Here is a 22,196-nt window from a genome sequence, read left to right as displayed (position 1 = left end):
ACATTTAGCTTCTGGAGGACGGTGCAAGGCCTCATGTTGGCCTACATATGCCAAGCCAGACCTGCTGACCTTTGTAACTTGCAGCAGGAAAAGCAAATCCCCAGCAGCAGTTTTAAGCAGCATTAGCACTTATAGTGCCTATAGAAAGTCTACACCCCCTTGAACTTTCTTCACATGTTGTTGTGTCAGTGCCTCAGAGTTTCATGCATTTAAATGACAATTTGTTTTCACTTATCTACACACCATACTCCACACTGTTAAGGGGGAAAAAATTATATATTAAAAATACAAAACTGAAAGATCATAATTGGATAAGTCTCCACCCCCCTGAGTTAATACTTGGTGGAAGCACCTTTGGCAGCAATTACAGCTGTGAGTCTGTTGGGATAGGTCTCTACCAACTTTGCACACTTAGATTTGGCAATATTTGACCATTCTTCTTTACAAAACTGTTCAAGCTCTTTCAAGTTCCTTGGGGAGCGTTGATGGACAGCAATCTTCAAGTCATGCACACATTTTCGATTGGATTTAGGTCGGGGCTCTGACTGGGCCACTCAAGGACATTTACCTTTTTGTTCCTTAGCCACTCCAGTGTAGCTTTGGCTCTGTGCTTTGGGTCATTGTCATGCTGAAAGGTGAACTTCCGTCCCAGTTTTAGCTTTCTTGCAGAGGGCAAGCAGGTTTTCCTCAAGGACTTCTCTGTACTTTGCTCCATTCATTTTCCCTTCCATCCTGACAAGTGCCCCAGTCTCTGCCGATGAGAAACATCCCCATAACATGATGCTGCCACCACCATGCTTCACAGTAGGGATGGTGTTCTTTGGGTGATGCGCTGTGTTGGGTTTGTGCCAAACATAACTCTTTGCATTTAGGCCAAAAAGTTCCATTTTAGTTTCCTCAGACCACAAAACCTTTTGCCACATGGCTACAGAATCTCCTGAGTGTTTTTTTTTGCATACTTCAAACGGGATTCAAGGTGGGCTTTCTTGAGTAATGGCTTCCTTCTTGCCACCCTACCATACAGGCCAGATTTGTGGAGTGCTTGGGATATTGTTGTCACATGCACACTTAGACCAGTCTTGGCCTTAAAAGCCTGTAGCTCTTGCAAAGTTGCCATTGGCCTCTTGGTAGCCTCTCTGCTCAGTCTCCTTCTTGCTCGGTCATCCAGTTTGGAGGGACGGCCTGATCTAGGCAGGGTCTTGGTGGTGCCATACACCTTCCACTTCTTAATAATCGTCTTGACCATGCTCCAAGGGATATTCAAGGCCGGTGATATTTTGTTATACCCATCCCCTGATCTGTGCCTTTCAACAACTTTGTCCTGGAGTTCTTTTGAAAGTGCCTTTGTGCTCATGGTTGAGTCTTTGCTTTGAAATGCACTACCCAGCAGAGGGAACCTACAGGAACTGCTGAATTTATCCTGAAATCATGTGAATCACTACAATTTAACACAGGTGGAGGCCACTTAACTTGGTGTGTGATTTTGAAGATGATTGGTTACACCTGAGCTAATTTAGGATTGCTATTACAAGGGGGTGGAAACTTATCCAACCAAGCTATTTCAGTTTTTATTTTTAATTAATTTTCTACAAATTTCTAGAATATTTTTTTCACTTGGAAGTTGTGGGGTAGGATGTGTAGATAAATGAAAAAAAATAAAAAATAAATAATGCATTTTAATTCCAGGCTATAAGGCAACAAAAGGTGAACATTTTAAAAGGGGGTGTAGACTTTCTATAGGCACTGTATATACAGCAGTAAAACATACAATAGTGACGACTGCAAAGTGTGAAATGGTTAAATATAATTATTGGAGAAACGAAACCACTCAGATTTGCAACATTGTGAAAAATGTGAAGTTAGCCCTGTCTGTTTATTTAACATTTTGCATGACACCTTTTTTATAGATTATTTTTGTTGAGGCTGAGTCTATGGTTGATTCTCTTTTATACATATCTGCTTTAGTACAGAAAATCATTTGATCAAAGATTATACTAAAACAGTACTTAATGGAGTAGCAATTAACCTAAATGTGTTTTAAAGGACGTTTGAGTGTTTTCTGTATCTATTTGTTTGGTAAAAATAAAAAGCAGGGTTGTGACACCACCTACTGGACCGTTTGTATATTGTATGCACTGTGCATAAAAAAGGGTTCCTACAACATTGAAATATACAATATTTAGCACACTTGTGTTTAACTATACCGCTGCCATGAACAATGAATTGGTATGCATTTACCACAATATTTATACAATATTTAGCACACTTCTGTTTAACTATACCGCTCCCATGAACAATGAATTGGTATGCATTTACCACAATATTTATACAATATTTAGCACACTTCTGTTTAACTATACCGCTCCCATGAACAATGAATTGGTATGCATTTACCACAATTTGGCTGTGAAACGCATTTTCTCCACTAGCCAGCAGAGGAAATAAAAAAGTAGCCCATCATAGCACTGTATATAACATTAATATAGCATTTATATTTCAATACCACTTCACAAATTTACGGGGGGGATATAATACACAAACCACAAAACAGTACGAAGGTCTCTAGTAAAGATATATCCCGTTGATGATACACCACTGATATGCTAACATCTGCACCATGCAAATGTTATTGCCGTTTCACACGTTGTATTATTATTATTATTATTATTATTATTATTATTATTATTATTATTATTATTATTATTATTATTATTATGATAGATAAGTAAAAGGCAATAACAATTACGCTTATAATGCTACAAACAACATTTGTCAAACTACGTACACAGAATTGCCATATTATATGCAACATGCTTGAATTATCTGTAGAAATTATTTTTTCAGCAGAAAATCTTTTCCCTGCTGTGGATGAAAATGAAAAAGCGAAGAAAGGGACACGACCTCGTCAAATCGCACCCTGCTAACATTACTTTGCAAAAAAAACCAATACATTTTAAATAAAGTTGTTAAGGCAGTAGAAAGGCAGTCAAAAATCAAGGACATCCTATTGACTTGATTTATTAAACGTAAATAAATGACCAACACAATAACTGATATGGTGAACCCAATAGTTGAAGCAAGCATTGTTTTATCCGTTTAACTATTAAAGTATTGTTCAAATGAGTAAAGTCTTTATTGAACCTATTTTGGTAGATGTAATAACAGAAATCATTGAAATACACCCACCGAAGATTTGTCATGGTTATTTCATATCCATTTAGACGCATGATTATTGGTGAAATTAACTTTCTAATAATTTGAAATTGCATTCTGGTAGTTATCGTCACATATGGGATGGTCCCTTGAGGATTATAAAATGATTGGTGAAAGAAGCACTACGTTTTCATAGGTTCCGGAGCTTGGGCTCGTCATGTGACGTCTGTGGGTCGCCCTCAAACATATTGGCGGTTTGAGAAAGATGGCCTTTTTGTAAGCGAGAAGACAGACCAGTTCGGCTGTAATTGTTTGAATTCATTGTGTAGGAAAACTTTAACAGTACAGTGGCTATCATAATCAAACAGCGACGTTGATGTATTTAGGAAATGTTTTTTTTTGTTGTTGTCTGGGCATAGTAACTACGTACCACCACTGAAATGAATAAAGTAGAAGGTTTTCTGCTTTTGTTCTTTCTTCTTTTCCAGAAGCTCCACCGGTTGGTCTGAGAACCATTTTGTGTAAACGTTATATATATATATATATATATATATATATATATATATATATATATATAATATATAATGTATATATATATATATATATAATGTATATATATGTGTGTGTGTTCTGGTTCACCGCAAGAAGATGTCTAATGTCCAGTCTTCAGTCTGCAATGATGCAGATTATCTGTGGATGTCCCTCCTGGTTTTGGGGTTTCACCCGGGTGACGCCAGCGCTTCTATCGGCAAACCGACTAGTCATGTTAGCCTCGGCGTGTGAGTAAACAAAACAAAAGTTTTAACTTCACTCAGAGCACAGTATATATCCTTTTGCAGACGGGACAGGCCATGCCCCTGTATTTTTTAGTGTGTAGATTTAAAAAGTTAATTTGAAATATATTCTCAGTTCTTCTAGAATTGTGGATGCCTGTATCGGAACTAACCTGTATCGCCAAATGTGTGTAAAATATGTATAAAAGTTGCTTTTCAGATCAATTACAGTATATCATGTAATTCTGAATGGATATAGGCTGGTACTTTGTCAAATGATTAAAGTGGGTAGTTTTAGTACTGTAGTTGGAAGTTGCTAGGAGACGTCGTGTATCTTTGTGTAAGAGCAATTTCTCTACCCCTAGTCGTATTACATAATTTTTCTAATTTTTTTAAAAAAAGACATTTTTACATTCTGGCTTTATGTATTTGTAATGTAGGGTCTCGAGACAGAGACTAGTTAGAAATAGTTGCAGTCGCTTTGTAAATTATCACATTTTTTGGATTTAATCATAAACGTGAAGAATGACAATTTCTGAATGCCTGTCAGGCCTATAATAAATATTCCAGGGCTGCAAATGTAATTGACTGTTAGGGAAAAAAAAAAAAAAAAAAGTGATATGAATAACTTAATTTTTTTTTTTTTCTAATGACATATACGCTTTCACCAGCAAGAAATATATAGAAATGTTTCCAAAAATTGTAAATAACTTATATTTTATGTTTCACAGACAAAATCGTGACAGACAGGGCTAGATTATCTGAGCACTCAACTTCTCCTTCATGCCAGCTCTAGAATGACTTTGTGCAGTCTGTACTACAGTCAAGTCTGTTTAAAAATGCTGATCAGTATTCTGGTTCAAATATTATTTTATTGTTAATGATCTGACAATTGTATTACTTTGATTAGTCTATCTACAAAAATATTAAATCAAGATAGTATTTTATGGTTATTGCTATACAGCGGGAACCGTATTGAAAGAAAGTTGGCTTTCAATGTATTCGTCTTGGTTATGCTGTGAAGTCCTTTTACAATATGGTTTCTCATTTGTTTCAAACTCTTCTTTTCTTTTAGGCATATGTTTGACAAACCTAACAAGGATGCTTTTTACATTGTAGCCCACTTCTTATTTGAAAAGTTGAACCCCACACGTGCCAACGATGTGTTCAGGTATGGGAATGAATATTAACATACAGTAATAGTTGCTTTTAGTATACTTTGAGTTGATAGTTATGCTGACAGAAATGTGTATAAAATGTGTGGTTTGGACTAACAATTTGTTCCCTACATCAAGGTTTTGTTGGCCTCCATTGGATAGAAAGACTGATTCAGAGTTTCGTAAGATGAGCTATGGATGGCTGCAGGAAATCTATGTAAGTCTACTTTTTAAGTTTGCAAAGTGTAAAAAAAGTTATTTAAATCTTACCATTAGTACATTTCCTTCTCATATGTTGGTTTCAAATTACAGTTTTTAAGCAACATACATGGTTAAAACTGGTACAATTATTAAATATGACATTTAGAAGCAATATGAAGTTTGTTCCATGTAAGGCCATTTTATTATTATTATTATTTGTTTGTTTAGCAGACTCCTTTATCCAAGGTGACTTAGAGACTAGGGTGTGTGAACTATGCATCAGCTGTAGAGTCACTTACAATTACGTCTCGCGCGAAAGATGGAGCACAAGGAGGTTAAGTGACTTGCTCAGGGTCACACAATGAGTCAGTGGCTGAGGTGGGATTTGAGCCGGGGACCTCCTGGTTACAAGCCCATTTCTTTAACCACTGGACCACATAGCCTCGCTGTAGATTTGCTTTAGATCTCCAGACAAAGTTTAATATTCACTGAAGGGATTATAAAAGAGCAGTGTAAAAAGTTAACTTAAGGTATTGGATATTTCACACATTAAACTAAGTCTTTGGAATTGAATACATTAACAGAAATGAAAAGATTTGTATCTAAATAATGTCACTCTAGATCCATGTTCAAATGGGATATATTGTCCATCTAGTGCTAAAGTGCCGCAATGATTTACTTTGATTCGTAACGGCTATACTTGGAGATGCTTGTTGGTTAATAAGCATAATATAGGATGTTGGAGGTTTGTGGAAAATTGAGTTTGTCATAGAAGGGATGAGAAGTCAATAACTAAGGCCATCCATAGTGATGTATCTCATTTAAATCTAGAACACATTTATGAATTTCAGGAACCCAATAAAGCAGTGAAAGGGTTCCCAGTAAGAAGGAGTTGAACGGTGAGCTGACTCTTGTTAGAAAAAAAAAAAAAAAAACAATTACATTTTCAAGTAACTCCCTTGCATACCAGTTTAATATATTATGTCTTGTATGAGCTTAATTAACCACAAGAAACCAGTTAAAGTGTGATTAATTTCCCAAGCAAAAAACTGCTATGCAGTGGTAGTCTTTTTTCCTATTCATGTCTTTTCTTTGAATCCCTGGAATTTGAGACCTACGGGACTTGGAGTAGGATATGTTGGTGCATCACAGGTAAGATTGTGTACTTTTTAAAACCGTAGTTGTCAAATCATTTCAGTATCTGTTTTTGTTTTCTCCTAGAATGAATGTGGGGGTTGCTTTCCCAAAATTGTTGCTTCATTATTTCTTTCTCCGGGTGGTCCCAAGTTTATTAATCTGATCTTCCACTTTGCCAAGTATGTTGTGATGCAGGTCATAAAGAAACATGTCCGGGGTAAGTATGATGCATGATTCAAGATTACTTTACACATGTCAGACTTTACTTAAGTAGTTTTTATTGGATAAATGAAAATTCTTTATTTGTGAGGTTTTGATGAATTTAGGAGATTGGTGTAAGTAACATTTGAAGTGTATCAAATCAGAGCATGTTTTAATAAGTAAATGGTGATTGTATAAAATAATATTGTGTGTGTTCCATTTCTTTATGGCAATTCTTTGTAATTGTTAACATTGTTTTTCTTGTGAGGTGCTTAAATGTTACTTTCTTAACATTTGTTTTTCTTGTGAGGTGCTTAAATGTTACTTTCTTATTTTATTTATGTTCATAATGAGAAGCCGATGATACATGGGAAGCAGACGTTGCAGGTTCAAAGGCTCAGTATTTGGAGACAAAAAAAATGAGATGTAAACTTGTAAAAAATAGGTTTCAACAGGCAGCCTTGAGGCAAGATAATGTGATCCAGGAGTACCACAAAAAGGCACAGTAAGTAGTAGAGAAACAAAATCAATTGTGCTCTCTGTTTAGACTTTTACCTTGTTTCCATGGATATACAGATATATACGCAAGAAAGATTTACCAGTGATGAGTAGGACCTCTGAATCCTTTTTTTATGTGACTAAGAAAATAAACAAACTTCTTAATAAAATATTATTGTTGACCTACAAGGCTTTGCACGGTCAGGGTCCTAGTTACATAATGGACCTTCTTAGCCCTTGTATCCCTGGGAGGCAGCTTAGATCCTCTAACTCTGGATTGTTAAAATGCATTGTTCCAAAACGTGTTCCCCTCGGAGGGTGTAGTTTTAGCTGTGTTGCTCCTTTTCTTTGGAACTCACTACCAACTTTCATTAGAGAATCCACAACAGTAGCCAAATTTAAAAATACCCTTAAGACGCACTTATTCTCCTCTGTATTTTCTTAACTCTTTGATTTTACTACAGTCTGCGCTGTTTAGTATAATATGATCAATTTTATCTCTTTACCGATGTTATTGTATTATATTTATGTATTTATAGAATTTAACTGATTAATTGTTTTGTGTGTATTATTATTATTATTATTATTATTATTATACAGCCATTCTTTATATAGAGAGAATTGACATGGACACAGCTGGATTACTTTAATGAAGGTTTAGTTTTCAACTACTACAGTGTCCATTTAACGGCTTACTGTTTCACTGTGTACGCCACACAGTGTGTAAAGGTGACACCTGTTGGAGGCTAACTTCAGTTCCCCTGAGGGTGTGTGTATGTTCAGTGCTACATAATACATTGGAATGATTGAACATCTTCTCGTCTAAAGATACCTTTGTGGTTATTCAGCTGGTTCTGTTCACATATCAAATGCATTCATTGTAACTTCTAGTAACCCTAATGGTCATCAGTTGTTCATGTATAGCATTATAAGATAAACATGTCATTGTTTTGTGATCACTTGTCACAGCCTGTCTTGTCATTTTGCAGGTCTCTGGTGAAATCTATGAGGGATCTAAGAGCTGAAAGTGCTGAATATGATCGTTTGCTGAAGTAAGTTAAATGTATACTCTTTTTGCTCCCATTTGTTCTGTTGCTATTTTAAATATTTTGTGAAATTAGACCAATGTCTTGTAATCCTTTGTTTTACATTGAGAATTTGCTTGTAGTGTCACCTATATAGTTCTAGCAAAGACCATAGTGTGTCACCAAAATATTACAGTAATTATTATCACAAGGATTTGAAACATATTCCAAAGCATCTGTAGCATGCATTTGCATATGAAGTTAAAACATGTAAACCCAAATTGTAAATTTATTTCTTTTTATTGCCAGACTGAAAAATGATCAAAACAACCAAGAAAGGGGTCTTCGAGCTGGAAAGATTAAAAAGGTTTGTGATTTACTCTAGTATCCTAAACCATATATTTACAGTTACAGTATTAAAGACATTGAGGAATACTTCTAGTTGAAACCTTTGTCAGAATTTTACTAAAGGGTTTATTGTAGCATCCTGTGTTTACAGGAACTGTTAAATTCTATCCCTGAGCTTGACGACACTACATCCTGTGGCATGTAATTGTGTAGTAAGAAAGGAGGCTGCTTGAGTGCCTGAAGCTGAAACAACATTTGTGAAATTCAAACAGGACAGCCAACTCTCTCCGATGTACAGTACATTTATGGAATTTAGTATTCATATGCTGGGGCAGCAGTGTGGAGTAGTGGTTAGGGCTCTGGACTCTTGACTGGAGGGTCGTGGGTTCAATCCCAGGTGGGGGACACTGCTGCTGTACCCTTGAGCAAGGTACTTTATCTAGATTGCTCAAGTAAAAAAAAACAACTGTATAAATGGGTAATTGTATGTAAAAAAAAAAATATATATAATGTGATATCTGTATGATGTGAAATAATGTGATATCTTGTAACAATTGTAAGTCGTCCTGGATAAGGGCGTCTGCTAAGAAATAAAGTAATAATTAAATCAGTCATAATTTGAGACACTGTATTTAGTAAAGGTTGGACAGTGCACAATGGCCTTTCATGCGGATTGTGAGTGGGCTGAAACAATTTTGTTCCCTTAGGTTCGATCCCTCTGGGCATGTTTAAATGAAGTCATTTACCATCTGAAAGATGAAAAAGAGGTTGTGGACTCGGTTGTTAAAGGCAATGTTGACCAGTACACTCTTGATGGCACTGATGTTTCGGTGAAGGTTCCAAGATTGTTGCTGGAAAAGATCGAAAACTCTGTGCACACAGTAAGTAAATGCAATGAATGAAAATATGCAATGGCTAAACATACACTTACCAAGTCTTGATCTATCTTGCCTTGTCTGTAAACAACTATGACACAATCCCATAGAGAGAACTGCTGTCTAAGAAAGGGCTGTCATGTACCCTTGACCAATAAGTTGGCCAACAGCATCTTTCTGGAGAAGAGGAGAGGGACAACTACGAGCTAGTGACATCTGTCATTTCTTGTTGCTCACAAATACTATTAAGACCAACGCCAACATATTCCTCCATTGGGATCCTTTGGACATCTCACCTTTCAAGCAAATGCACTTTAGGTTTAGATATTCTAAATATGATACCATGTTTTCAAAATCTCTCATTGTTTTAAAACTCCTTTTGTCTCTTTCAGTCACACACTGGGAATCTGTATGAGGCTGGGAATATACATTTCATAAGAGTCATTGAGTTATTGAATGACGCCCTGAAGTTTCTCCGAGAAGAGCAGTTGCACACAGGCCCCTATAAAGTGGATTTAAATGTGCAGTTAATTGAGGGACAAATGAAGCTCCAGACTAAAACTTTGCAGAGTCTTAAACTGTTGAGGTATTGACTATTTGTGGTGCAAGACTGTTCTTTATTCAAAGGCCTGTGAATGTGGATTTTCTGTAACTGCCCAGGTTTCTAAAGTTGTTTAAGTAATTGAGGTATGGGATGGGAACTTTTGTAGTTTGCTTGAATAAAGATAATGATTTACTCTTGGTGCATAAATATTTTGGAAGTGTTTTATAACCTAACCTGTTTACAGTGTGCATTATACAATACTGTTTTGGAATTTATTAACAAGAGAACCTTAATTATGCTTTGTGGTGTGTTTCATTTCACTTGGGTCTGGACTTTATCAACAGGGAGAAAATTACAAAGGAGGCCCTCCCTGATGTAAAAGAATCGATACTTGAAAAAGAAAAGGCCTGGGATAAGAAGTGGGAAGAACTGTTGAAGCAGAATCCGTTCAGTCTACTAAACCAGGAGAATCCAGTGAGTAGTTGTATATCACGTTATTTGGGGGCTTTAGGGATTTGGCTACTTCTGGATGTATAAAGTTGGAGTGAGAAGCTTTAGAAGTTTAATTGAATTAATGAAAATGTAGCTGAAATCCTGAAAGTTTAACTGTATTGTTTATTCTTCCCTAGGCTCTTGATCTGCTCCCAGCTATGTCTGCCTTGTCTTTTGAGCCTGCCACAGAAGCTGCCTACAAAATGAGTGTGTTCTCTCAATATCCAGCAGCATTTCCAGGTGGGTTCTGTGCAATTACTATTTTAATTTGACAAGTAGGGAGGGATGTGTTGGCATCTCTTTATGCAGGTCAAAATCATGTGATCCGTCCCTGAGTTACTAAATCTGTTGTCTGGTGCTTTTTGTCTAATGTGTTTGCAAAGTTAGTTTTAACTTAAAGAAGACTATTCCTAAGTGGACCTATAATGTTTAATATTGCTATTAAGACTGCTGCTTATATTCATTTTACATTTTTTCCAAAACATTTTTTACTTAAAGTAAGTTTTATGCTATAATCTATGCATATAGTATGTAGACAATTTGGGGGGTTAATATAATGAAAAGCACTTAGACGTTGACAATTTTATATTAAATACATAAGGCTGTTTAATGTGTTTAACTGTTTTTAATCATTATTACTTTATGAAATGGCAAACCAGCTACAGTGCTCAATGGAAAGATAAAACTAAGTGTCAGTTTGATCAGCCTATTGCAGGTCAAGATAAAACTTGGCTAGAAGATTGATTGGTTGATTTATTAATTTAACAGTAGCCTGTAAAGAAAACACTTAAGGGAATGTCAAAGAAAACCATGGTGTTTTATCAGTGTATTTTCCAAAGACCATTTCAAGTGAGCCTTTGACCAAGCACTTTCTCTATCAGATGAGCTTGTTCTCTGTTAATTTTTAACCTAGTTATTATACTAGGAAAATAGCAAGGACTTTAAGCTGTATTTATTTCCCTGCTTAAATGTGCATTTTCTGATCAGATTCACAAAAGGAAGGGGCCTCAACAAACAGCTTCGTGTATGACTTGGGGAAGAGTGTGGAAAAGGAATCAAATCTCAGAAGGTATGATAAAGGTGTGTTTACATTTGCAGAAGCTTCGGGGATAATAGACTATTCACACTTTTGACCTGACCATACACTCTTCATGGTATGAGCGTCTGCCCAGATTTAGGCTGCTTCGATGGGGCCCAGGGCCTGCAATCGGAGACCAGGGCTGGTCTTTACATATGTATGAACACACAGCAGATTTAGGGCTGGCTTTTTGTATCACATGACCAGTGTGGTTACATACCTCGGTAGACATTCCCACGTGCGCAGGTAAATAGAAAGCTGAATCTGCTAGGCAAGATGGCAGTGGATCAATATTGAATGGATAATTATTTCTACATCATACAACTTTTAATTATAAAAGTATTACATTAAATAATAATGCTGGAGACTTGGAATATTCAGCCACCATTTTGTACACAGATATACATAGCTACAGAAGTGTGTGTCTTTACATTAATATTTATTTTAGCTGCTTGCTTTTACACACACTCAAAATACTGTTCTCATCCACAAATACTAAGATCATTGATGCACATTTCAATGTAACATTTCAATGTAATATTTCAATGCCTGTTGTGATTATTTTTAATGTTCTACTGGTGCTAGATCAGTGGTTTATTATGTATCGTGCATGTTGAGAGAAGTGTATTTGATATGTGACGACGTATTGCTGTATTTAGATCAAGGTGCTTCCCTTATTGAAGTTGTCGTTTACATGTGGGACAAGGGTTTTGTTATATAGCCATATGTTTGGTAATCTTCCACAAGAAGGGGTAATGATAATGTTCAGTCTTTACTGGTAATGGTTAGGGACTAGAGAATAATAATAATGGTAATAACGAGTAAACAAAAGAATAGTTTAACGATAGTGTTTGTAAAAAAAGACGGTATTCATGCAGGTTAATATATGTATAAATGAGAAGAAATAGGTGTAATGTATTTAACATTTATTTAATGCTGTCTTTCCTTGGGAGGGAGCAGTAATACTATTAGGTGGTCAGTCGTGAGTTTGTCTTGTGAATGTCATTTTGTGCAACCTGATAGTCATTTGCGACCTGAGTGAAGTATCCATTATGAAAATAAATATTTATACCTGTCAACATTAGCAAGTTGCTGTTTCCCGCGTTATAAATACCTCTGTGTTCTTACAAGAATAATGTGATTGTGGGTGTTGGTAAGCTCAGACCGTCACCTCGTTAAACACTCATAGTCAATGTTTTTTTTTTTTTTAATATATACCATAAAATTGCTACTGTGCTGCATTCAAAAAATAAATATTACGAAACACCTGCTACAAAAGGATTACTGTATGTCCCGGTAGCGCTTTAAAAACACAAATGTGAACGGTGTTGCAGTCCTAAATATGGGGCAGTCCAGGGCCGGCCCAGTAGTGTGAACGGGGGTCTAACTGACCTTTTAAATCTCGCCACACAGTTTTTCCATCGACTCAATGTTGCTTTACTTTAAAGTACAATGCTACAAAAAAGCAGTAGACAAGCCTCAATTTCTGTGACAGGCAGATTGTCAATGGGGCAGCAAAACATGCATTGTGTTCATGATGCACAGGTAACAATTGCTAGTACAGGCAATTCCTAATTTTGTAATTCTAAGGCAGCATATATTTTTCTACTTGACTAAGTTACTTATAGCTTTCCCTCAGGACTATATAGATAAACTTAGTCCAGTAGATAAACACTTTGGTATCTTTTTCACATCTGATGTTCTGTTAATGACCCGAGCATCAACACCTGATTGCAGAGAAAGGAGTTTGGCAACAGCAGAGCCAATCGAGAGACAATGGCTTCTTTAGCAGTTGGCACATGCTAATCTTCATGAAGGGTGTGGTTATGAAGAGGGAGTATTTAAGATGGCATCTCAAAACTTGTGTTCAAACCCGTTACCTAGCTTACTGAGACATTGAGGGAGCAACTCAAATTTCCTGGAATAAGTTGTATACTCGGACTATAAACTGATACAATCTACAGGTGTATATACTGGTAAGCCATGTGTTGTCAAGTATAGTGTGCGTTTCCTCCCAAAAGTACTCAAAGAAATGAAAAGTTATTTACAAACTGCTAACCAAGATCATGCAACAGTCTCTTGACATGGGTTGTACTGACAGACTGGAAAATAGCAAACGTAATACCGATCCACAAAAAGGGAGACAAAACCGAACCAGGTAACTACAGACCAATAAGCCTGACTTCTATTATATGTAAACTTATGGAAACTATAATAAGATCCAAAATAGAATATTACCTCTATGGTAACAATTTCCTGGGAGACAGTCAGCATGGTTTTAGGAAAGGGAGATTGTGTAACTAACCTACTTGACTTTTTTGAGGATGCAACATTGAAAATGGATAATTGTAAAGCATATGATATGGTTTATTTAGATTTCCAGAAAGCTTTTGACAAAGTCCTGCATAAAAGATTTAATTCTCAAACTGAACGCAGTTGGGATTCAAGGAAATGCATGCACATGGATTAGGGAGTGGTTAACATGTAGAAAACAGAAAGTACTGATTAGAGGAGAAACCTCAAAATGGAGCGAGGTAACCAGTGGTGTACTACAGGGTTCAGTATTAGGTCCTCTGCTATTCCTAATCTACATTAATGATTTAGATTCTGGTATAGTAAGCAAACTCGTTAAATTTGCAGACGACACAAAAATAGGAGGAGTGGCAAACACTGTTGCAGCAGCAAAGGTCATTAAAAATGATCTAGACAGCATTCAGAACTGGGCAGACACATGGCAAATGACATTTTAATAGAGAAGTGTTAAGAATTGCATGCAGGCAATAAAAATGTGCATTATAAATCTCATATGGGAGATACTGAAATTGAAGAAGGGAACTATGAAAAAGACCTAGGAGTTTATGTTGACTCAGAAATGTCTTCATCTAGACAATGTGGGGAAGCTATAAAAAAGGCCAACAAGATGCTCAGATATATTGTGAGAAGTGTTGAATTTAAATCAAGGGAAGTAATGTTAAAACTTTACAATGCATTACTAAGACCTCATCTAGAATATTGTGTTCAGTTCTGGTCACCTCGTTACAAAAAGGATATTGCTGCGCTAGAAAGAGTGCAAAGAAGAGCAACCAGAATTATCTTGGGTTTAAAAGGCATGTCGTATGCAGACGGGCTAAAAGAATTGAATCTATTCAGTCTTGAACAAAGAAGACTACGCGGCAATCTGATTCAAGCGTTCAAAATCCTAAAAGGTATAGACAATGTCGACCCAGGGGACTTCTTTGACCTGAAAAAGAAACAAGGACCAGGGGTCACAAATGGAGATTAGATAAAGGGGCATTCAGAACAGAAAATAGGAGGCACTTTTTTACACAGAGAATTGTGAGGGTCTGGAACCAACTCCCCAGTAATGTTGTTGAAGCTGACACCCTGGTATCCTTCAAGAAGCTGCTTGATGAGATTCTGGGATCAATAAGCTACTAACAACCAAACGAGCAAGATGGGCTGAATGGCCTCCTCTTGTTTGTAAACTTTCTTATGTTATAATACTGATTTACTATGCTGAATTCCATCATATTGCTTGATATTGCTAAAGTTTCATGACCTAAGAAAAAATAATAATAATGGGAGGGTGATACACGGGTAGAAGTAAGATGTGTTCTGGCTGCCACAAACCTTCCCTACAATAAAACTGCCTTCTGATGACCGGGGTGAACTGAGAGAAATCACAACGGACAGATACGAGGCTGACAAGCATGTTGCAATATATACTGTGAGCATTGGAATACTTGCACGGATTGCTAAAGTGTTTGTTTGTTTGTTTGTTTGTTTGTTTATTTATTTATCAATTTCAGGTCCTCATTGGCTGGAATAACCAGCACACCTGATAGAGCAAAATGTACAAGTCTAGCAGAGGTTGGTCCCTTTTTTTAAATAGTGTTTGTTTTTTCTAATGCGTTTCTAAGTCATTGTTAAATAGCTTCAAATTCCAATTTACTTTTATGATTGCAGTCGTTGAGTGGTTCCTATTGCGATTTAGTCAATCGTAACAAACGCCTGAATTTTGGGTGATTGGTTCCTATTCAGGGTTTGAGTCAATTACCGTTTTAATTCCTTTTGAAAACCAATTTCCCATTCTCAATTTTGATCATTGATCAAAATTGCAATTAGCAGTACTGTTTTAAAACGACCCAACCCTGTTCCTATTGCAATTATTAAATTGTAACAAACTCCTGAACTTAAAAAAAAAAAAAAAAAATCATAGTAATCAATAATAATAATAATAATAAATAAATCAGAAATTGCAATAAGAACCACCACCAGAACGATTGCAAAATATAGGGACAGGAAAACAAACTAAGAAAATAAAATGTGATGTGTTACTACTAAACTACCACAGAACAGAGTAGCAAGCTTATGTTAAACACCAGTTTGATGTCTTTTCATTCTTTGTTTTTTAAGTTTTATTTTTATTAATTGTCATCTTTAAAAACTGTATTTGAAGTAGGTTTGGCCCTTTTTGGGAGGGTGATACACAGGTAGAAGTAAGATGTGTTCTCTTGTCACAAACCTTCCCTACAATAAAACTGCCTTCTGATGACCGGGGCGAACTGAGAGAAATCACAACGGACAGATACGAGGCTGACAATCATGTAGAATATACTCGTGTCTAATTTCAATTCTATGTAAGGGCTTGATTTTTATAAAGAGAAGTGTGTGTAGTTTAACAGGTTATTAGGAATTCTGGATTACATATTGGCTGACAACGAAGACCAAATGCATTTTGCAGAAATCTTGAATGTCATTATGTTTAGCTACAGGTTAATTATATGTTGTGTATATTAAAGGGGTCTAATGTATATTGAGGGGTCTAAGTGTATATTGAGGGGTCTAATTTTCTCTTTGACTCTTGCAATGTTACTGACATTTGTCTGTATTTCACAAGCCATGTACTGAACCTGGGGTTGTGCGTGGTGCACGACCAAACGAGCTGAAGTCTGAGCTGAATGAAGTCCAGGTATCTAAATCATTAAGAACTCCAGTTAATGACTTTAGCTGCAAGAGAAAACGAGCCCAGAGCCTGGGAAGGATCCAAGCCAATGTCCTTCACAAGGAATATGACAACCTGGCAGATAAGGTACACCAATGTTTGTATTAACAGTTGATATTCTAGCAGAGTATTGCAAAGGCATTGTTTTCCATAAGTTTATAAACTCTTAAGAATTGTGCAGAACTTTTAGATCCCATCAAATCTCCCTTGGCCAGTGTCACAGGGCTGATTTAAATGCTGTATTTTCATTAATCCTTTGCGGTCCTATGTCGGACCTGGTCCGACATTGCAATTATTCCTATCCGGTCCATTGTCGGACCCTGTCCGACATCATCAAAAAAACGCAAAAAACTGGTTTCTAGTCGTTTTTTCTCCGGAAAAAGCCAAGAAAACCATTCAATGGCTGAGTGGGAGCGACAGGAGCCGAGACAAGCCGATTTTTAAAAAAATAAAAAAGGCGTATCTTCTGATTAGTCATACTTGCCCCTGGCATCACATAGGGGCGGTCATAAGGAAACAAGCTGGCTGTTATTGAATCGGCGCACAGAGACTATCACAGACATTTGCAGAGCTTTTTTGAGATGTTATAGTAATAAAATAATGACTTGGATCGCATTATTGAGGAGTTTGGTGATAAAACGAGAGATCAGGAGATGATTGATTGGTATGTATTATTTATTTATTAGCATATGTGAAAGCGATAGCGAACGAAAGGGTGGGGCGGGGCTGGAGATGCCTAGTGAGTGCTTTGTTGATATGCAGGGCATTTTAAACCCGTTTGACTATGGGGGGGAAAAAAAATACTTTTAAACAGCGCGTCTAAAATTAACCGCGCGTGTGAAAATAAATTGGACCTGACGCGCACTTAATAAATGGACTGCAAAGGGTTAAGAGTTCAGTGCAGGTTAAAATCCACATACAGGTTTTAAAGGACATGTCACTACAGGTGATTTGTGATCATCCTTTATCACAACCCCACCCCGAAATCGGGTATTGTGTCATTCTTAGATATACAAACATTTTACATATATAAACATTTACATACTTTAACTACTACTCAACCCTGGTTGTTTATTCAAGTTCACCTTTAACCATTTTAACTCCAGATGTAAAAATGAAACCCCTTCCCAGGTACCAGATTTTGAAAATAATAATAATAATGATGTTTTCAAATCTGTAATTGCTATACAATGTTAACATATGATGAATAAAACACAAATAAATGACTTACTGTGTTTTTCATTAACCCTTTATGCTGCTGTGTACTACATACCCATATTCAGTAGAGATAAACATGATTTTTTTTTTTAACAATGAAAACAAAAACGCTGCTAATAACAATAATAATAATCAGTAAACAGTAATTATCAAAAAAGTCAAACATCAAAACGTGTGCCAGTATCTATTTGCTCTGTGCCATTTATTGAAATGTTCAATACAACAGAACCCAGGATTGCCTTCGCAACCACTGCACATTTTTCTTTTGTCTTTTCTTTTGTTTTCATTTTCGTAGCAGACTCTATACCTTTTATACAGTGTCTGCTTCGCTTGTGTTGGAGGGATAGTCACAAATGCGTGTACACAGCTACTTTGCACAGGCATTGTGATGGATCTGGCTGCCGCATTGCCTGTACCCAGTGCTGTGTTTTGATAGTATTTCGTCACAGCACTGCCATTTCAAACCAAACAGCTTCCCGTTTGCACCTGGCTTTCCTGTAAAGTGCTGCATGCTCTTCTGTTTGTACAGTTTGTACTGTTCTTGGCTCCACATCCTCTTCATCATAATTGCTGAGTTATAAGTCAGCATCACTGTCGCTGGTATTGAAATCCTCCGAACCAACTTCACTCCCGTTGCTCATTGTAGTAAGACCACGTACGTTGCCATGTTTAGCTTTCGCTAAAAACTATATAAACTATAACTAAACAAGTAAAACTAATAATAAATAATAAAAAAAAAAATTTAAAACACTATATATATACTTGTAAAAGCTGAATGGCTTCCTGCAATATATCTCGGCCTTCTAAACGCCCACAGTTAGATTGCAATCGCTACATGACACACAATTGGATAAAAATGTCACCTGACCCTCCCCCAACTTTCATTGCACATTCCACAATACTAGCACTGCTTTAGAGAATGAAACCTGAAACACTTGACTGAGAAACAGATTATAGAATAGAATGGGAAACTTGACGTACGCAGGTATGGCATGGTACTGTAAGTGGGTTTTCAATTGACGTACCTGCGTACGTCATGGTGTTGAAGTGGTTAAATGAAAAGCCGGTGAAGATACACAAATATTTTAAGATAATTAAGTAAAAGGTCAAATATTATGATGGGCCATTTCATTTTATATAGAGAGACAAGCTCTGCTACAATACCCTGAATAGCCACAATGTAGCTATGCTTGCTTTATTTTTATTTTATTTATTTATTTATTTATTTATTTATTTATTTATTTATTAAAATAAATATATAGCTATATCTCTCTCAGCATTGTCGACCTATACATAAGACAATACCTAAACCTAGAGGAATACACACAAGTATCAATTAAGTGACATTTTTCAAATACTCTGTTAATAAATTAAGTGCTTAAGCAATCTTGGGACTTAAATAATAACAGGGCTGTGATTTTTATTTATTTATTTCTTAACTGTCTCAGCAGTCCGTGGGATGGTTTCCCATCACAGCCAGGTTCTTTACTGCTATTGTAACCTGTCATTCTTTTTAAGATGCACATTCATGGGAGGGTGATACACAGGTAGAAGCAAGATGTGTTCTGGCTGCCACAAACCTTCCCTACAATAAAACTGCCTTCTGATGACCGGGGCGAACTGAGAGAAATCGCAACGGACAGATACGAGGCTGACAAGCATATTGCATAGACTTTTTTTTATTTTTTAACAATTTATCAATTTCTTCTGCAGTTTGCTGAAGCTGTGGCAGCCAGCCCTGCTGGTTTTGAAAGGAAAGCTTTTGAGCTGGAGGATATATTAAGCACATTAACTTCAGATCCATTTATGACACGGAAGGAGCTTCCTCGCACACCAGAAAGCTTACGTAAGTATAAATAAATTGTAATTTACTTTAGGGCTTTGTTGGACCAGTTGTTTGGGAGGGTGATACACAGGTAGAAGCAAGATGTGTTCTGGCTGCCACAAACCTTCCCTACAATAAAACTGCCTTCTGATGACCAGGGCGAACTGAAAGAAATCACAACGGACAGATACGAGGCTGAACAACAATTTGGTAACATCTTTAGCCTCTTGCACACTTTTATCTGAAGGGACGTGAGCTTTCAGATTGCAACCCTGATACTGTTTTATAACCTTTTTTTTTTTTTTTTTTTTTTAATGGTTTCTTTTCAGTTTCAGATATAAGAAGTTCATGGAGAAAAGCTGTTGCGGAAGGAGAAGCACAACAGGCAAGATTGTCTGGAAAACATGTTTTAGATGAGGCTGAGGAGCCACCAGCCAATCGGGTGGATTCCAGCATAGCTTGCTTTATGTCGCCGCAAGGCACTGAATTTGAGGAGACTTTCTCAGATCCAGTTAATAAATTAGCAAATTGGATGAACTTTGCTACACTGGAAACACCTGGAGTCAGTTGTGAAACCAAGAAATTGCTCAAGACAGGAAGAATAACAGACCTAAAAAGTGAGGTTTCCTCCCTGAATAGTGCAGATAATGGAGCAGGGAGCCCAGATCATCACCCTGTAATGGAACAGAAATTAAGCCCTGAAGTGTCTTTCTTAAATATGAAACCAGCTTCACAAGCTGACAGACATCTGGAAAACCAAAAACTGACTGACTCTTGTGGATTGTCATACAGGCATGAGAGTGGTTCACTGCACTCCACAGTATCTTGGAATTCTGCTTGCATGCTTGGAATTGGAGACAGTGCTGACAGCAGCAGTATTGTCCAATTTGGAATCTCCAATGAAACTCTCCCTGAAATACTTGGCAACGAGAGTTCTCAGGGACTCTGTTCAGAAGATGGACTTGGATCTGAAGATGAAGGCATGGAAAACTACACTCTTGCAGCAAACCTTTCAGAGATGCATCAAGGGCCAAGGGTAGACTTGCAGTCGTTCCGCAGCAGGTATGAGAAAATCAGACAGGCCTATTCGAAAACCTTTCCCACTGAAGAGGTTGAGGAGGCACATGTGGAAATTGCTCCTCAGTCTGTTGATATAAACCCAGAACCTGCACAATGGGAGACAGCAGACCAGGTGTTCACTTTGGATCTGGACTTCTTGGAAACCCTGACTCCCACCAGTAAAGATAAGAGATTGACTCTCCCAAAGTTGGCAACATTTTCTCCATTGAATGATATCCGGAGTGTTCTGGGTGATGGAGCAGAAGATTTTGATCTGTTCTGATGTAATGGGGGTCTACAGCTGTAGGGATTAAGAGTACAACTTTTGGGAATTGTACTGTATAACAAAAGCTAACTGCTGCCATCTTCTTTACAGTCAAATGTTTGTTTCACTTTTAAATTGTTTTGTACATGAGCAAATAAGCATGGTCCTTAAAGTTCAAGTAAAACTTGCCCTGGAGACTAACCTTGTCCCAGGTGCTGGGTAATATATTTTCCACATTCTTTTTAATTATATTTTTAATATTTGTTTCACCTTGAGTGTTTCAGATCACCGGGGGGGTGGGAGGGGAGGAATTGGATAAACCATTTTTCTACATGAGGCCATATTATATTTAAGCCACTGGAAAACACAATAACTCAGTAAGGGAAGTTAAGGGATGTATGCAACCTGTAGTTTTTATACTTTTTTTTTTTTTTTTTTTTTTTTTTTAAAACTGCTATTGTTAAGGTTTGATGCCTTGTACTGTTGACATAGGCAATTTGTTTATTTAATGTTCTGAAATTGTAAATAGAATTACATGAATAAAGATTGTAAATTTGTTTAACAGAAATCCCACGATAAAGCAAATAAGATTTTTGGAATTTAACATGAACCCTGTTTTAAGATGGGTTACACCCCTTGTATAACCCGGACCTATATAGCAACCTTTCAAAAAAGGCCACACCTAACCTGTATGTAACATGTAATTTCGGATCACAGTCCATTAGCATGTACTTGCTACCTGCTGTAGAACATCTTTCTCTGGTAAACTTAGCAGGGCATTGACAAGGTTACTACACAGGAAAAAAGTACCATATGGTTTTATAAGAGCGGTAATGGGACTTTTTATACAGGTGGTCTATATTAAAGGTTTTGCTGATTTAATGACTAATCAATATTATGATTAAAACCTGTATATCCTGCTGAGGAGTGGCCACACTTTTTAAATAAATAAAAACAAACTGAAGCAAGTTTGTACTGGAACCTTTTCTGATGATAATGTCCTTAGCTCTATGTTTGGGGGTGTCAGCTGACATTTAAATGTAAATGAGAAGTCTCCAGACCATTCACAGCTTTTTAGGTCAATAGAAATCATCAAATTATCCCAGTTTTGCCAGAATTAAAGTGCAGTTGAAATCATGCATGTTGTGTGTGTTTTTTTTCCCAAAAGCAAACTTAAATGTAAATTATCAAATATCATACATTTGTCAAATGTTCAGTTCCATGATCAAGACAATTACCTACTGTAATATTGCATAACTTACTATTACAACTTCTGCTTGGTAGGTGAATTTCCAGAGCTGAAGGGATAAGACATCAACAGTGATATTTCGTAGAATTTCTC

The 22,196-nt window shown here is 36.7% G+C and overlaps 1 protein-coding gene and 4 non-coding genes across 6 annotated transcripts; all 5 read left to right on the top strand.

The window, feature by feature from the left end:
* Positions 1–3,753: 3,753 nt before the first annotated feature.
* On the top strand, positions 3,754–21,993 carry LOC117421065 (HAUS augmin-like complex subunit 6). 2 transcript variants are annotated; one of them, XM_059029132.1, is made up of 16 exons: positions 3,754–3,932; positions 5,002–5,097; positions 5,222–5,300; positions 6,506–6,638; positions 6,977–7,127; positions 8,110–8,172; positions 8,455–8,512; positions 9,201–9,374; positions 9,761–9,954; positions 10,257–10,386; positions 10,542–10,644; positions 11,392–11,473; positions 15,292–15,352; positions 16,383–16,574; positions 19,419–19,551; positions 19,860–21,993. In XM_059029132.1, exons 1-16 carry the CDS (start codon positions 3,802–3,804, stop codon positions 20,870–20,872), a joined length of 2,793 nt encoding a protein of 930 aa, XP_058885115.1. In that variant the 5' UTR covers positions 3,754–3,801; the 3' UTR covers positions 20,873–21,993. The 2 variants fall into 2 exon arrangements, with proteins under 2 accessions (XP_058885115.1, XP_058885116.1); XM_059029133.1 differs by having other exon boundaries at positions 3,755–3,932; positions 6,980–7,127.
* On the top strand, positions 15,062–15,192 carry LOC117421591 (small Cajal body-specific RNA 8). Its single transcript, XR_004547525.2, has one exon. It is a non-coding gene; the product is annotated as a small Cajal body-specific RNA 8 (non-coding RNA).
* Positions 15,958–16,087, top strand: LOC117421592 (small Cajal body-specific RNA 8). The gene has a single exon (XR_004547526.1). It is a non-coding gene; the product is annotated as a small Cajal body-specific RNA 8 (non-coding RNA).
* LOC131696873 (small Cajal body-specific RNA 8) lies at positions 19,235–19,365 on the top strand. The gene has a single exon (XR_009306763.1). It is a non-coding gene; the product is annotated as a small Cajal body-specific RNA 8 (non-coding RNA).
* LOC117421593 (small Cajal body-specific RNA 8) lies at positions 19,604–19,734 on the top strand. Its single transcript, XR_004547527.1, has one exon. It is a non-coding gene; the product is annotated as a small Cajal body-specific RNA 8 (non-coding RNA).
* Positions 21,994–22,196: the final 203 nt, after the last annotated feature.

This window comes from Acipenser ruthenus, chromosome 1 (genome assembly GCF_902713425.1).
Source record: "Acipenser ruthenus chromosome 1, fAciRut3.2 maternal haplotype, whole genome shotgun sequence".
Taxonomy (NCBI): Eukaryota; Metazoa; Chordata; class Actinopteri; order Acipenseriformes; family Acipenseridae; genus Acipenser; species Acipenser ruthenus.
Note: the sequence above shows the minus strand (reverse complement) of the source record. Positions and strands in the feature narration are given on the sequence as shown.